Source organism: Salmo salar, chromosome 07, assembly GCF_965601325.2.
Source record: "Salmo salar chromosome 07, fSalSal1, whole genome shotgun sequence".
Classification (NCBI taxonomy): Eukaryota; Metazoa; Chordata; class Actinopteri; order Salmoniformes; family Salmonidae; genus Salmo; species Salmo salar.
In genome coordinates this window covers 75,580,001-75,595,924 of record NC_138297.1, presented here as the reverse complement: position 1 = coordinate 75,595,924, position 15,924 = coordinate 75,580,001, and the positions used below count along the sequence as shown (strand labels likewise).

At 44.5% G+C, this 15,924-nt stretch overlaps 2 protein-coding genes and 1 non-coding gene across 3 annotated transcripts in view; 1 reads left to right on the top strand and 2 right to left on the bottom strand.

Annotated features, from left to right (window-relative positions):
* Positions 1-284: 284 nt before the first annotated feature.
* Positions 285-7,831, bottom strand: rpl18a (ribosomal protein L18a). Its single transcript, NM_001123527.1, is given in 5 exon segments — positions 285-437; positions 1,594-1,703; positions 3,680-3,809; positions 6,439-6,618; positions 7,798-7,831. Coding segments are annotated over 5 exon segments (531 nt in total). The 5' UTR covers positions 7,816-7,831; the 3' UTR covers positions 285-344.
* Positions 6,779-6,912, bottom strand: LOC123740069 (small nucleolar RNA SNORA68). The gene has a single exon (XR_006768126.1). It is a non-coding gene; the product is annotated as a small nucleolar RNA SNORA68 (small nucleolar RNA).
* Positions 7,832-8,940: 1,109 nt separating the features above from the next.
* The window catches only part of LOC106591296 (exportin-T), a 58,914-nt gene continuing 51,930 nt past the window's right edge, over positions 8,941-15,924 (top strand). The window contains 1 exon segment of the mRNA XM_082978099.1: positions 8,941-9,149. The gene's annotated coding sequence lies outside the window, so the exon portion shown is untranslated.

Below are 15,924 nucleotides of genomic sequence, written 5' to 3'. Positions count from 1 at the left end.
GCAAAGCATTATGCAATCCAACTCGTGGTTCCCCCCCCCCTCCTCCTGCAAAGCATTATGCAATCCAACTCGTGGTTCCCCCCCCTCCTCCTGCAAAGCATTATGCAATCCAACTCGTGGTTCCCCCCTCCTCCTGCAAAGCATTATGCAATCCAACTCAGGGCTCAGAGAAATTAGTTATATTAAAAACTTGCATGTCAGAAGTATCACAAAATCTTAGGCACATTTAAAAAAAAATATATATATAATAATAATAATAATAATAACTCAAAACAAAATGGCTTCTTTTCTACAATTAGAAATTTTATTGTGCCGCACAAGGTGAAACCCAGAGGTTATTTCCTCTAGAAGAAGGTGTTGGGCCTTTTGGTGGTGAAGCGGGGCTTGTGTTGACGGCGCAGGACCCTGTGAGGAAGAGGGAACTTGATCTTCGAGTCCTGAGGAGAGGAGACGACAAGACGAGACTGTTTTAGGCAAAGACATGCTATCCATTTTTATCTGGACAGGCAGAAGGTATTGCACACCTGATTAGGCGAGGCGCTGGTTAGCGGAGCGGAACACTTTAAAAAAAAAAAACGAAAAGGAGCGTCTCTCTCCACACACACACACACACGAGGAGCTAAGATGCAATAATTGAATAACAATTCTTTGAAACGTTCAAATGATTCCATCTGAGCTCCTAGCATTTCCATGAAGAAAACAAGGCACACGTAGCCGCCATGCTAACACTCGCTTGGTTTATTTCCATGAAGAAAACAAGGCACACGTAGCCGCCATGCTAACACTCGCTTGGTTTATTTCCATGAAGAAAACAAGGCACACGTAGCCGCCATGCTAACACTCGCTTGGTTTATTTCCATGAAGAAAACAAGGCACACGTAGCCGCCATGCTAACACTCGCTTGGTTTATTTGAACAGCAGAAACCTACAGCCATCACAGCTACAATCATTTAAAAAAAAAAATAATCTAGTAGAAATGTATAGAATGAAAAAGCCAATTGACATTTACTCCTGAGGTGCTGACCTGTTGAACCCTCTACAACTACTATGATTATTATTTGACCCGGCTGGTCATTTATGAACATTTGAACATCTAGGCCATGTTCTGTTATAATCTCCACCCGGCACAGCCAGAAGAGGACTGGCCACCCCTCATAGCCTGGTTCCTCTCTACCCGGCACAGCCAGAAGAGGACTGGCCACCCCTCATAGCCTGGTTCCTCTCCACCCGGCACAGCCAGAAGAGGACTGGCCACCCCTCATAGCCTGGTTCCTCTCTAGGTTTCTTCCTAGGTTTTTGGCCTTTCTAGGGAGTTTTTCCTAGGGAGTTTTTCCTAGCCACCATGCTTCTACACCTGCATTGCTTGCTGTTTGGGGTTTTAGGCTGGGTTTCTGTACAGCACTTTGAGATATCAGCTGATGTAAGAAGGGCTATATAAATACATTTGATTTGATTTAGGGGGGGGGGTAGGAAGCTGTTAAGGAGCCTTTTGGGACCTAGACTCGGCGCCCCGGTACCGCTTGCCGTGTGGTAGCAGAGGGAACAGTCTGACCTAGCTAGGGGTGAATGATATACTGTGTGTGTTGGACTTACGTGGAACTGCTTGATGGCAGGTCTGCGGCATTTATTGGCGGCAATCTCCTGCACCTTCATGATGTGGATGGAGTGAGCACGGGCACGATGGCGAGCGCCCATATCACGATCTGGAGAACACACACACACACACAAAACATTATAATAACAAAAAAACGCAGCTAGTGAAAACACCACTCAACTGCCCCCCCCCCTGGACAAGTTAGTATTTACACCCCCCCCAAGAAAGATTTATCCAACACCTTTAGGAGGGCAATTTAAGCAACGTCCCAATGATCAAATTTCAGGTCTGCTGAGCGGACACTTGAACTTTGTGAAAAAAACTGTGTGACCTTTGGGGGGGTCAGATAAAGTACATGTCTCAAAGCTTTTAGGTGCGGATGTAAATGATCTCCAGCCTGGGCTCCAGCTGTGCATCTGGTTCGCTAGCTAAGATGTACTGAGTAAATAGCTAACTTGCTAATAACTAAGATGTACTGAGTAAATAGCTAACTTGCTAATAACTAAGATGTACTGAGTAAATAGCTAACTTGCTAATAACTAAGATGTACTGAGTAAATAGCTAACTTGCTAATAACTAAGATGTACTGAGTAAATAGCTAACTTGCTAATAACTTAAGATGTACTGAGTAAATAGCTAACTTGCTAATAACTAAGATGTACTGAGTAAATAGCTAACTTGCTAATAACTAAGATGTACTGAGTAAATAGCTAACTTGCTAATAACTAAGATGTACTGAGTAAATAGCTAACTTGCTAACTAAGATGTACTGAGTAAATAGCTAACTTGCTAATAACTAAGATGTACTGAGTAAATAGCTAACTTGCTAATAACTAAGATGTACTGAGTAAATCGCTAACTTGCTAATAACTAAGATGTACTGAGTAAATAGCTAACTTGCTAGCCAAGTGTTAGATGTCAACATCAAGCTTCTTGGTTACAGCAGAGATACTCAACGTCCCCCTGGATCAAGATCCCGGTTTCCTAAATTGTTTATAGTGCAACTTAGGTACACCTCCGATAATCCCGTATACCCCAGTGTGGTACAGAAACGGTATGAACATCCGGATAGTACCCAAACCCAACACACACAGAGACACAGAGACGATGCACTTTGTGTTTATGTGCCAACTCAACGTTTACACTGTTAACTGTAAATTCCCCTCTATTCTCCTGGGACGGATCTACAGCAGATACAAGCTGTTTAACTAAACATCTATCATCATAAGGAACCAGCTGATAATGATCACAGATCTTAGAAATGGCCGTCCAATGCATCAATGGGTTAAATCCAGTGTTCTCCAGACTGGGACAAACTTACAACACTGGGTAACAGTCCAGTGTTTTTACAGCACTGGGTAACAGTCCAGTGTTTTTACAGCACTGGGTAACAGTCCAGTGTTTTTACAGCACTGGGTAGACAGTCCAGTGTTTTTACAGCACTGGGTAGACAGTCCAGTGTTTTTACAGCACTGGGTAGACAGTCCAGTGTACCCCAGACTGGGAGCAGTACTGGGTACCCCAGCACTGGGTAGACAGTCCAGTGTACCCCAGACTGGGAGCAGTACTGGGTACCCCAGCACTGGGAGACAGTCCAGTGTACCCCAGACTGGGACATACTTACAGCACTGGGTAACAGTCCAGTGTACCCCAGACTGGGACATACTTACAGCACTGGGAGACAGTCCAGTGTACCCCAGACTGGGACATACTTACAGCACTGGGTAACAGTCCAGTGTACCCCAGACTGGGACATACTTACAGCACTGGGAGACAGTCCAGTGTACCCCAGACTGGGACATACTTACAGCACTGGGTAACAGTCCAGTGTACCCCAGACTGGGACATACTTACAGCACTGGGTAACAGTCCAGTGTACCCCAGACTGGGACATACTTACAGCACTGGGTAGACAGTCCAGTGTACCCCAGACTGGGACATACTTACAGCACTGGGTAACAGTCCAGTGTACCCCAGACTGGGACATACTTACAGCACTGGGTAACAGTCCAGTGTACCCCAGACTGGGACATACTTACAGCACTGGGTAACAGTCCAGTGTACCCCAGACTGGGACATACTTACAGCACTGGGTGACGGCTGCAGACGTGGTCAGGTCTCTGTATTCTCTGTACATGTTGTGGGTTCCGCTTCGGGAGTCATACCGCAACCAGACGCCAAAGTTCTTCACCTTCAGGGGAGTCTTCTCGTGCACCTGAGACAGAGGTGGGGGGGGGGGGGGGGGGGAAAATCAGAGTTAATTAGACAGGGTTCAACCTTACGGAACGAGACAACTTCCTGGACTGAGAGACAGGGTTCAACCTTACGGAACGAGACAACTTCCTGGACTGAGAGACAGGGTTCAACCTTACGGAACGAGACAACTTCCTGGACTGAGAGACAGGGTTCAACCTTACGGAACGAGACAACTTCCTGGACTGAGAGACAGGGTTCAACCTTACGGAACGAGACAACTTCCTGGACTGAGAGACAGGGTTCAACCTTACGGAACGAGACAACTTCCTGGACTGAGAGACAGGGTTCAACCTTACGGAACGAGACAACTTCCTGGACTGAGAGACAGGGTTCAACCTTACAGAACGAGACAACTTCCTGGACTGAGAGACAGGGTTCAACCTTACGGAACGAGACAACTTCCTGGACTGAGAGACAGGGTTCAACCTTACGGAACGAGACAACTTCCTGGACTGAGAGACAGGGTTCAACCTCACAGAACGAGACAACTTCCTGGACTGAGAGACAGGGTTCAACCTTACCGAACGAGACAACTTCCTGGACTGAGAGACAGGGTTCAACCTCACAGAACGAGACAACTTCCTGGACTGAGAGACAGGGTTCAACCTTACCGAACGAGACAACTTCCTGGACTGAGAGACAGGGTTCAACCTCACAGAACGAGACAACTTCCTGGACTGAGAGACAGGGTTCAACCTCACAGAACGAGACAACTTCCTGGACTGAGAGACAGGGTTCAACCTCACAGAACGAGACAACTTCCTGGACTGAGAGACAGGGTTCAACCTCACAGAACGAGACAACTTCCTGGACTGAGAGACAGGGTTCAACCTTACAGAACGAGACAACTTCCTGGACTGAGAGACAGGGTTCAACCTCACAGAACGAGACAACTTCCTGGACTGAGAGACAGGGTTCAACCTTACAGAACGAGACAACTTCCTGGACTGAGAGACAGGGTTCAACCTCACAGAACGAGACAACTTCCTGGACTGAGAGACAGGGTTCAACCTCACAGAACGAGACAACTTCCTGGACTGAGAGACAGGGTTCAACCTTACAGAACGAGACAACTTCCTGGACTGAGAGACAGGGTTCAACCCTACAGAACGAGACAACTTCCTGGACTGAGAGACAGGCAGCTTCCTGACTGACAGGTTTCAACCTCACAGAACGAGACAACCTCCTGGACTGACACTTTTAAGGGCAGCGGGATGAAAGACGGATGTACATTCGTGTTGCACGGTATACTGAAACTTCTGTACTTTTCCCGATACAAAAAAAAAAACGGCCCAGTAAAATCATTTTGTTAGTTACATTCTGTGCTTCTGTCAAACGGGTCTCACACGATTGAGAGGTTCAAGTCTATCAGCGCAACGCTAGTCCTAAAACAGAAGGGATTGTTTGTTATCTGTATATGAAATCAGCTTAAAAACAAGCTGAATAACTCAATGCATGACACACTCCTATTGAATCATATGTATTAATTCACCTGTACTGTGAATAAGACCTCGTCTTCAGCTTGATTTAATTAAGTTTACCTAGAAATGTACCTTTCAAAATAAATTATTACCAATGTGTTTTTACTAAATCTACAAAAGAACAATCAAATTGAATGAATGATTGATACATTGTGCGTCACCCATAACACAAATCGGCCCTGCATCGTCCGGGTTCGGCTGGTGTAAGCCGTCACGTTAAATAATAATTTGTTTTCTTAACTGACTTGCCTAGTTTAAAGGTCAAAGACAAGGAAAAAACCCAAGATACCCAACAACAGAACAGAGGTGGCAGCGTAGCCTAGTGGTTAGAGCGTTGGACTAGTAACCGAAAGGTTGCAAGTTCGAATCCCCCGAGCTGACGAGGTACAAATCTGTCGTTCTGCCCCCCTGAACAAGGCAGTTAACCCCCACTGTTCCCCGGTAGGTCGTCATTGAAAATAAGAATTTGTTCTTAACGGACTTGCCTCGTTAAATAAAGGTAAAATAAGATAAGAGCTGTAACTGAGTTCCTCCATCTGGATCAGGCGCCATTCGTTGTCTTAAGCCACCATTTTATTTGTTGCTGCGTCGTTTTGAAAAATCGATCATCGTTGATGATATTGAGTATCCTGCCAGTAAAACAGTAAGTTTAAGTCTAAATTCAGGATATCGTGACAACACACGGCGTTGACTCACGTTTACCCTGAAAACGGCACAAAATGTTTCAATTTCTTCAGGTACGACGGGCCTACGGGAGAGTACCAGCACACAAACGATGCAGCGAATGATTGATTTTTATTTTGTTTTTAACATACAAATCTAATCCCGGTCAATCTCATCAACAGTTTCCTTTCTTCTGTAATCTCTCTGTCTTTGAACTACCTCATGGTTGGTTGTGCAACAGTAATACTACCTTCCAGCCAGACCACCATCCCTTCCCATAATATAATCGTTTATTTGCACATAATGAAAATCTCAGTAAATAGAAAACACATTAAAAAAAAATAACATATGCATTCAATACACCGGTGAAACCTTGGCATTTGATTTGTTCCCCCCCCCCCCTTCCCCCTTATCATCCCACCCTGTCCCCCATGTCCTACCTACCAGACCACAGTAGACAGTCTCTCCATTGGCCTTCTTCATCTTCCTCAGCTGAGAGACAAAGTACCAGAAGCGAGATTTAGCCACCACGTGGTTCGGAGCGAAGATCCTCATGCGATAGAGAGGCGGGGTTGGGTTCTTCACCGAGGGCAGGAGGCGCCCAACGACTTTGTACTCCCTAAGCTGTGTGGATGGAGCAGGAGAGGAAGAACTGTGAGTTAACGTACAATACAACGTCCACAGGACGATTTTACAAGACGTCCAAAAATATACCAGTTGCTAACTTTAAATAAAAAGACTATGATGGATACTGGATAAGACAAAATATGTATATAAAAAAAAAAAATGTTGAACCTTGGATTCACTTTCAAGGGCACGTCAGCATCAGAGAAAGGCGACAAGGTACATCATGTTGATTTTAGCACACCTGACAAGACCGTACCTTTATTTGATATGGCCTTTGGGTTAGGGTGCATTACAATTCATAAATATAAATAGGAAAGAAAAAAAACATTTACTAAATGAAATTAATACAATGCTTGACATTTCCTACAGTCAAACTGCATGATGTCAACATTACGTTTGTTTCATGTACCGGGCGTAATCTTAACCTGCTAATTTAATATATTTTTACAGTTCTGAATGACACTACATTTTACAGACGGTCTTATCCAGAGTGACTTACAGTAGTGAATGCATACATTTTTTTTCTCCATACTGGTCCCCCGTGGGAATTGAACCCACAACCCTGGCGTTGCAAACACCATGCTCTACCAACTGAGCCACACGGGACCACTATCTAGTTATATATATATATACTTTTTTTTTGCATGAAATGAAATGTATGTATTCACTACTGTAAGTCGCTCTGGATAAGAGCGTCTGCTAAATGACTAAAAATGTAACTGGCCAAGTTAGCCGGCTAGCAACGTGGCCTACGGCTGGGCAGGTATATGGCAACTAACTAGCTTACTAAAGTTAGCACTCTAGGCTATTACATACATGTGAGTTAGCACTTCACGGGCATTTTAACACACCCTGGGATGAAGTGTACAGAAAGACAAATTGTTTGTAGAAAGGTGGGCTAAAAATACATAGACGGGTAAATTTGTTCGTCTTTTCCCTAGTTAGCAGCATTGTTTCTCTACGGGCCCACATGGTCCGAAATCTCAAACGTGGACGCCATGTTACAGCCGCGGAGGCTTCAGTTTTTATAAAAGAAAACGATAATTTTAACTATTTATGTCGATTTAGCATCATGTGACTACATCAATCGAACGATTGTAACGGTATGTACTCAAATCTGTCTATATAACTGGGTTTCTGTGGTTTTAAAAAGGTCAAATAAACAATTTTACATACTGTGCCAGACGCCTTCATGGTGTCTCTCGCTGACTGCGAACTGGGAAAGAGGAAGTAGTAGGGCGGAGAACCCGGATATCACGTACAAAAAAGGGGCGGGATCAAAACGTTTTAATTCCTCTGATTGGTTCGCCGTCAAGAGCGTTTATAAGCTGTAATAACCCAATTAAAAAATTGTAAAAAAAATCTTATGAACGATTTTCTTTATATTTTAGCTATAATTTTTTTGCAGTATCTTTGACATTGTCAACGACAGTCTGTATCAGAGAGTAGAACCACCTCATATCTAAATCTCTGAAACTGGAAACACTTGTCTCCCTCACTAGCTTTTCAGAGCAGCTCACAGATCACTGCACCTGTACATAGCCCATCTATAATTTAGCCCAAACAACTACCTCTTTTCCTACTGTATTTATTTAGTTTATTTTGCTCCTTTGCACCCCATTATTTATATTTCTACTTTGCACTTTCTTCCACTACAAATCTACCATTCCAGTGTTTTACTTGCTGTATTGTATTTACTTTGCCACCATGGCCTATTTATTGCCTTTACCTCCCTTATCTCACCTCATCTGCTCACATTGTATATAGACTTATTTTTCTACTGTATTATTGACTGTATGTTTGTTTTACTCCATGTGTAACTCTGTGTTGTTGTATGTTGTCGAACTGCTTTGCTTTATCTTGGTCAGGTCGCAATTGTAAATGAGAACTTGTTCTCAACTTGCCTACCTGGTTAAATAAAGGACTTGTTCTCAACTAGCCTACCTGGTTAAATAAAGGACTTGTTCTCAACTAGCCTACCTGGTTAAATAAAGGACTTGTTCTCAACTAGCCTACCTGGTTAAATAAAGGACTTGTTCTCAACTAGCCCACCTGGTTAAATAAAGGTCACCTTTATAAATAAAAATAAATAAATAAATAATCAATTAGATTTATCTCATCAATTTGTGAAAAATAGTCAAATATTCCCTTTTCAAAAACATTTATGGAATTATTATGAGGAAAAAGGATTACAAAAAAACATATATCTAGCCACAGACTTGTCGTGGAGGAAATTAAAGGTATTAACGTTTTATTTGACAAAAAAATTAAATAAATTTGTGAGGGAACTTCTTCTTCTTCCGGTGGTCATGACCCAACGAAAATGTGACGTTTCCCCCCCGACATCCGGTTTTAATCGACACGCCGCAAGAAATCGACTCGAAGAAATTCCTCCTCTTGAACCCGTTTTTTTTTTTAGCAGAGCTAAACAGACAAAACTAGAAGGGAAAGTGTTTCTCCTGAGTAATTCCTGACGATTTAGGATGTACCGACGGACGGAGACGATGAGATAAATTGTTAGCAATAAGGTGAGATATATGTCGGTTTACTTCTGAATTGATTTTGTTTAACGGGGCCTCGGGAATCGAGCATTGAGACCGTTATGGTGGCACAATGTGGTACAACGATAGACGTTTTTTTTTTTTAATAATACAAGTATAAAACCTGTATTTATCGTTGTTATACCTTGTTAGTGTAAACGAAGCTAACTAGCTATCCAGCTAACGTTATGAGAACAAGCCAGCACTCTATACACACACACACACACACGGGCAACTTTTTGTGAGGAGTGGCTGACCAGAGACAGACAGACGGACAGTCGGTATATCGGTGCCCACTCTCCATCCGCTAGCGAGTTAAGCTAGTTAACGTTAGTCAATACTAGGTAACAGGCATCTAGGTCAAAATAGTGTATTAGACTTCGCAAGGCTGCCGGACCGGTCCAGACAGCATCCCACGTCCTCAGAACATGTGTTATTAACCAGCTGGCTGCAGTGTTTACGGATATATTCAGTCTCTCCCCTATCCCTCACTCACTGCTGTCACCCTGAAGTGCTTTGACCCTACTTAAGGATCATATCACCTTACCTGAATCCCTAGACCTACTAGTTAAGGATCATATCACCTTACCTGATGCCCTAGACCCACTACTTAAGGATCATATCACCTTACCCGATGCCCTAGACCTACTAGTTAAGGATCATATCACCTTACCTGATGCCCTAGACCTACTAGTTAAGGATCATATCACCTTACCTGATGCCCTAGACCTACTAGTTAAGGATCATATCACCTTACCTGATGCCCTAGACCTACTAGTTAAGGATCATATCACCTTACCTGAATCCCTAGACCTACTAGTTAAGGATCATATCACCTTACCTGATGCCCTAGACCTACTAGTTAAGGATCATATCACCTTACCTGATGCCCTAGACCTACTAGTTAAGGATCATATCACCTTACCTGATGCCCTAGACCTACTAGTTAAGGATCATATCACCTTACCTGATGCCCTAGACCCACTAGTTAAGGATTATATCACCTTACCTGATGCCCTAGACCTACTAGTTAAGGATCATATCACCTTACCTGATGCCCTAGACCTACTAGTTAAGGATCATATCACCTTACCTGATGCCCTAGACCCACTAGTTACCTGATGCCCTAGACCTACTAGTTAAGGATCATATCACCTTACCTGATGCCCTAGACCTACTAGTTAAGGATCATATCACCTTACCTGATGCCCTAGACCCACTAGTTAAGGATCATATCACCTTACCTGATGCCCTAGACCAACTAGTTAAGGATCATATCACCTTACCCGATGCCCTAGACCTACTAGTTAAGGATCATATCACCTTACCTGATGCCCTAGACCCACTAGTTAAGGATCATATCACCTTACCTGATGCCCTAGACCTACTAGTTAAGGATCATATCACCTTACCTGATGCCCTAGACCTACTAGTTAAGGATCATATCACCTTACCTGATGCTCTAGACCCACTAGTTAAGGATCATATCACCTTACCTGATGCCCTAGACCCACTAGTTACCTGATGCCCTAGACCTACTAGTTAAGGATCATATCACCTTACCTGATGCCCTAGACCCACTAGTTAAGGATCATATCACCTTACCTGATGCCCTAGACCTACTAGTTAAGGATCATATCACCTTACCTGATGCCCTAGACCCACTAGTCCTATGCCCTGATGCCCTAGACCCACCTAGTTAAGGATCATATCACCTTACCTGATGCCCTAGACCCACTAGTTAAGGATCATATCACCTTACCTGATGCTCTAGACCCACTAGTTAAGGATCATATCACCTTACCTGATGCTCTAGACCCACTAGTTAAGGATCATATCACCTTACCTGATGCCCTAGACCCACTAGTTACCTGATGCCCTAGACCTACTAGTTAAGGATCATGTCACCTTACCTGATGCCCTAGACCTACTAGTTAAGGATCATATCACCTTACCTGATGCCCTAGACCCACTAGTTAAGGATCATATCACCTTACCTGATGCTCTAGACCCACTAGTTAAGGATCATATCACCTTACCTGATGCCCTAGACCCACTAGTTACCTGATGCCCTAGACCTACTAGTTAAGGATCATATCACCTTACCTGATGCCCTAGACCCACTAGTTACCTGAATCCCTAGACCCACTAGTTAAGGATCATATCACCTTACCTGATGCCCTAGACCCACTAGTTACCTGATGCCCTAGACCTATTAGTTAAGGATCATATCACCTTACCTGATGCCCTAGACCTACTAGTTAAGGATCATATCACCTTACCTGAATCCCTAGACCCACTAGTTAAGGATCATATCACCTTACCTGATGCCCTAGACCCACTAGTTACCTGATGCCCTAGACCTACTAGTTAAGGATCATATCACCTTACCTGATGCCCTAGACCTACTAGTTAAGGATCATATCACCTTACCTGATGCTCTAGACCCACTAGTTAAGGATCATATCACCTTACCTGAATCCCTAGACCTACTAGTTAAGGATTATATCACCTTACCTGATGCCCTAGACCTACTAGTTAAGGATCATATCACCTTACCTGATGCCCTAGACCCACTAGTTAAGGATCATATCACCTTACCTGATGCCCTAGACCTACTAGTTAAGGATCATATCACCTTACCTGATGCCCTAGACCCACTAGTTAAGGATCATATCACCTTACCTGATGCCCTAGACCTACTAGTTAAGGATCATATCACCTTACCTGATGCCCTAGACCCACTAGTTACCTGATGCCCTAGACCTACTAGTTAAGGATCATATCACCTTACCTGATGCCCTAGACCTACTAGTTAAGGATCATATCACCTTACCTGATGCCCTAGACCCACTAGTTAAGGATCATATCACCTTACCTGATGCTCTAGACCCACTAGTTAAGGATCATATCACCTTACCTGATGCTCTAGACCCACTAGTTAAGGATCATATCACCTTACCTGATGCCCTAGACCCACTAGTTACCTGATGCCCTAGACCTACTAGTTAAGGATCATGTCACCTTACCTGATGCCCTAGACCTACTAGTTAAGGATCATATCACCTTACCTGATGCCCTAGACCCACTAGTTAAGGATCATATCACCTTACCTGATGCTCTAGACCCACTAGTTAAGGATCATATCACCTTACCTGATGCCCTAGACCCACTAGTTACCTGATGCCCTAGACCTACTAGTTAAGGATCATATCACCTTACCTGATGCCCTAGACCCACTAGTTACCTGAATCCCTAGACCCACTAGTTAAGGATCATATCACCTTACCTGATGCCCTAGACCTACTAGTTAAGGATCATATCACCTTACCTGATGCCCTAGACCCACTAGTTACCTGATGCCCTAGACCTATTAGTTAAGGATCATATCACCTTACCTGATGCCCTAGACCTACTAGTTAAGGATCATATCACCTTACCTGAATCCCTAGACCCACTAGTTAAGGATCATATCACCTTACCTGATGCCCTAGACCCACTAGTTACCTGATGCCCTAGACCTACTAGTTAAGGATCATATCACCTTACCTGATGCCCTAGACCTACTAGTTAAGGATCATATCACCTTACCTGATGCTCTAGACCCACTAGTTAAGGATCATATCACCTTACCTGAATCCCTAGACCTACTAGTTAAGGATTATATCACCTTACCTGATGCCCTAGACCTACTAGTTAAGGATCATATCACCTTACCTGATGCCCTAGACCCACTAGTTAAGGATCATATCACCTTACCTGATGCCCTAGACCTACTAGTTAAGGATCATATCACCTTACCTGATGCCCTAGACCCACTAGTTAAGGATCATATCACCTTACCTGATGCCCTAGACCTACTAGTTAAGGATCATATCACCTTACCTGATGCCCTAGACCCACTAGTTACCTGATGCCCTAGACCTACTAGTTAAGGATCATATCACCTTACCTGATGCCCTAGACCTACTAGTTAAGGATCATATCACCTTACCTGATGCCCTAGACCCACTAGTTAAGGATCATATCACCTTACCTGATGCCCTAGACCTACTAGTTAAGGATCATATCACCTTACCTGATGCCCTAGACCCACTAGTTACCTGATGCCCTAGACCTACTAGTTAAGGATCATATCACTTTACCTGAAGCCCTAGACCAACTAGTTAAGGATCATATCATCTTACCTGATGCCCTAGACCAACTAGTTAAGGATCATATCACCTTACCTGAATCCCTAGACCCACTAGTTAAGGATCATATCATCTTACCTGATGCCCTAGACCAACTAGTTAAGGATCATATCACCTTACCTGAATCCCTAGACCAACTAGTTAAGGATCATATCATCTTACCTGATGCCCTAGACCAACTAGTTAAGGATCATATCACCTTACCCGATGCCCTAGACCTACTAGTTAAGGATCATATCACCTTACCTGATGCCCTAGACCAACTAATTAAGGATCATATCACCTTACCCGATGCCCTAGACCTACTAGTTAAGGATCATATCACCTTACCCAAAGCCCTAGACCCACTACGATTTGCGTACCGCCCCAACAGATCCACAGATGACTCTACCGCCCGTCGCATGCACACTGCCCTTTCCCATCTGGACAAGATGAATCCCTATGTATATGAATGCTGTTCATCGACTACAGCGCAGCTTTCGACACCACAGTGCCCTCCAAGTTCATCACTGAGCTCGGGGGGGGGGTCCTGGGTCTGAACCCTGCTCTATGCAACTGGGTGCTGGATTCCCTGCTGTACTCCCTGTTCACCCGTGACTGCTTGGCCGCGCACGTCTCCCAACTCAATCGTCAAAGTTTGCTGATGACACAACAGTGGTAGTGCTGATGTACCAACAACGACAAGACAGCCTACAGGGAGGAGGTCGAGGGCCCCTGGCGGGGAGTGGTGCCAGGAAAAAAATAATCTCTTACCTCAACGTAACGAAGGAGCTGATCGTGGACTTCAGGAGACACCGGAGTGATCACCCCCCCCCCCCCCCCCCCCCCTCCCCATTCACATCGACGGGGCCACAGTGGAGACGGTGGGGAAAAAAATGCTTTAAGTTCCATCGGCGTGGACTGACGACCAGAAATGATCCATTCACACAGACGGCGTGGTGAAGAAGGCACAACAACCGCCTCTTCGACCTCCAGAAGAAATTAGGCGCGGGCCAATTAGATCCTCGCGTTCTTTTTACAGATGCGCCATCGAGAGCATCCTGTCTGTCCGGGGCTGTATCACCGCCTGGTACGGCGCCTGCACCGTCCTCAACCGCAGGGCTCTCCAGTAGGTGGTGCGGTCGTCCCAACGCATCACCGCGGGCAACACTTCCTGCCCTCCAGGACATCTACAGCAAATGTACATTTTATTTGTCACATGCGCCGAATACAACAGGTGTAGATTTTACCTTACCGTGAAATGCTTACCGACAAGGCCTTAACCAAACAATGCAGTTCTAGAAATAGAGTTAAGAACATTTTTCCTAAATAAACTAAAGTATTAAATAAAATCAAAAATGAACACAAGAAAATTACACAACAATAACAAGGCTGAAGTTACTATTCATAGATAATAAACAGTGAGTAGCAGCAGTGTAAAAACTAATGGGGTGGCTGGGTGGCCATTTTGATTAATTGTTCTGCAGTCTTATGGTTTAGGGGGTAGACGGTGTTAAGGAGCCTTTTGGTCCTAGACTTGGCGCTCCGGTACCGCTTCCCGTGCGGTAGCAGAGAGAACAGTCTGACTGTGTGACTGTAGTCTTTGATATTTTTTTTGGGGGGGGGGCCTTCCTCTGACACCGCCTGGTATAGAGGTCCTGGGTGTCAGGAAGCTTGGCCCCAGCGATATACTGGGCCGTACACACTACCCTCTGTAGCGCCTTATGGTCAGATGCCGAGCAGTTGCCATTAGAGATGCACGATATATCGGTGAACATATGGGAATCGGACGATATTAGCTAAAAATGCCAACATCGGTATCGGCCCGGTGTCTAGTTTAAAACCGATGTCAAAGCTACCGTGCCTACCTATATAACGAAGGTACATGACGTAATGACGCCACGTTAAAATGTTTTGCGCTACACGTGCAAAACAGCATTCCTAACCTAGCCCACAATGTCTGCTGTGTGGATCGAGCAGTCAACAAGTCCAGCAGTCATTTGAAAGAGCAAGAACATTTCAACGAGACGACAACTCAAAAGGCGAAATCCATTAGCTCCAAGATAATGGAATTCATTGCCCTTCTGACAATCAACCGTTCTCTGTCGTGGGTGATGTTGGCTTTCGCCGACTGGTCGAGCACCGGTACACACTAACATTACCAAGTGCGCTATTGTTCAGATGTTTCCCTACCGGAGTTATACAGTAACGGCGTCGCTGCTATTAGCTTCACGACATACTACGGAACGCCGTTTGGGTCTTTGAGTGTCAGAAAGAAACAGTAGCGCCGTCAAAGCTGGACACAAAAAAGTCGGCAAACACCGGCCACGAACGATGTGTTTTACAATACCTCGTTGGTAATAAAGCAGAATTTTATTTGCTAACCTAGCTAACACCAATACAACCAGCCTGAAAACAACGACCAGTAGAAACACCGTCAACAGCCACTTCCTGTCCCCTCCTCTACCATCTAGAAGGCGGAGACTGTACATGTGCATCAAAGCTGGGACAGAGAAACAAAAAAACAAAAAACAGCTTCTATCTCCAGGCCATCCGAATGTTAGTCACCAGTAGCCGCCCAGCGCCCTGCC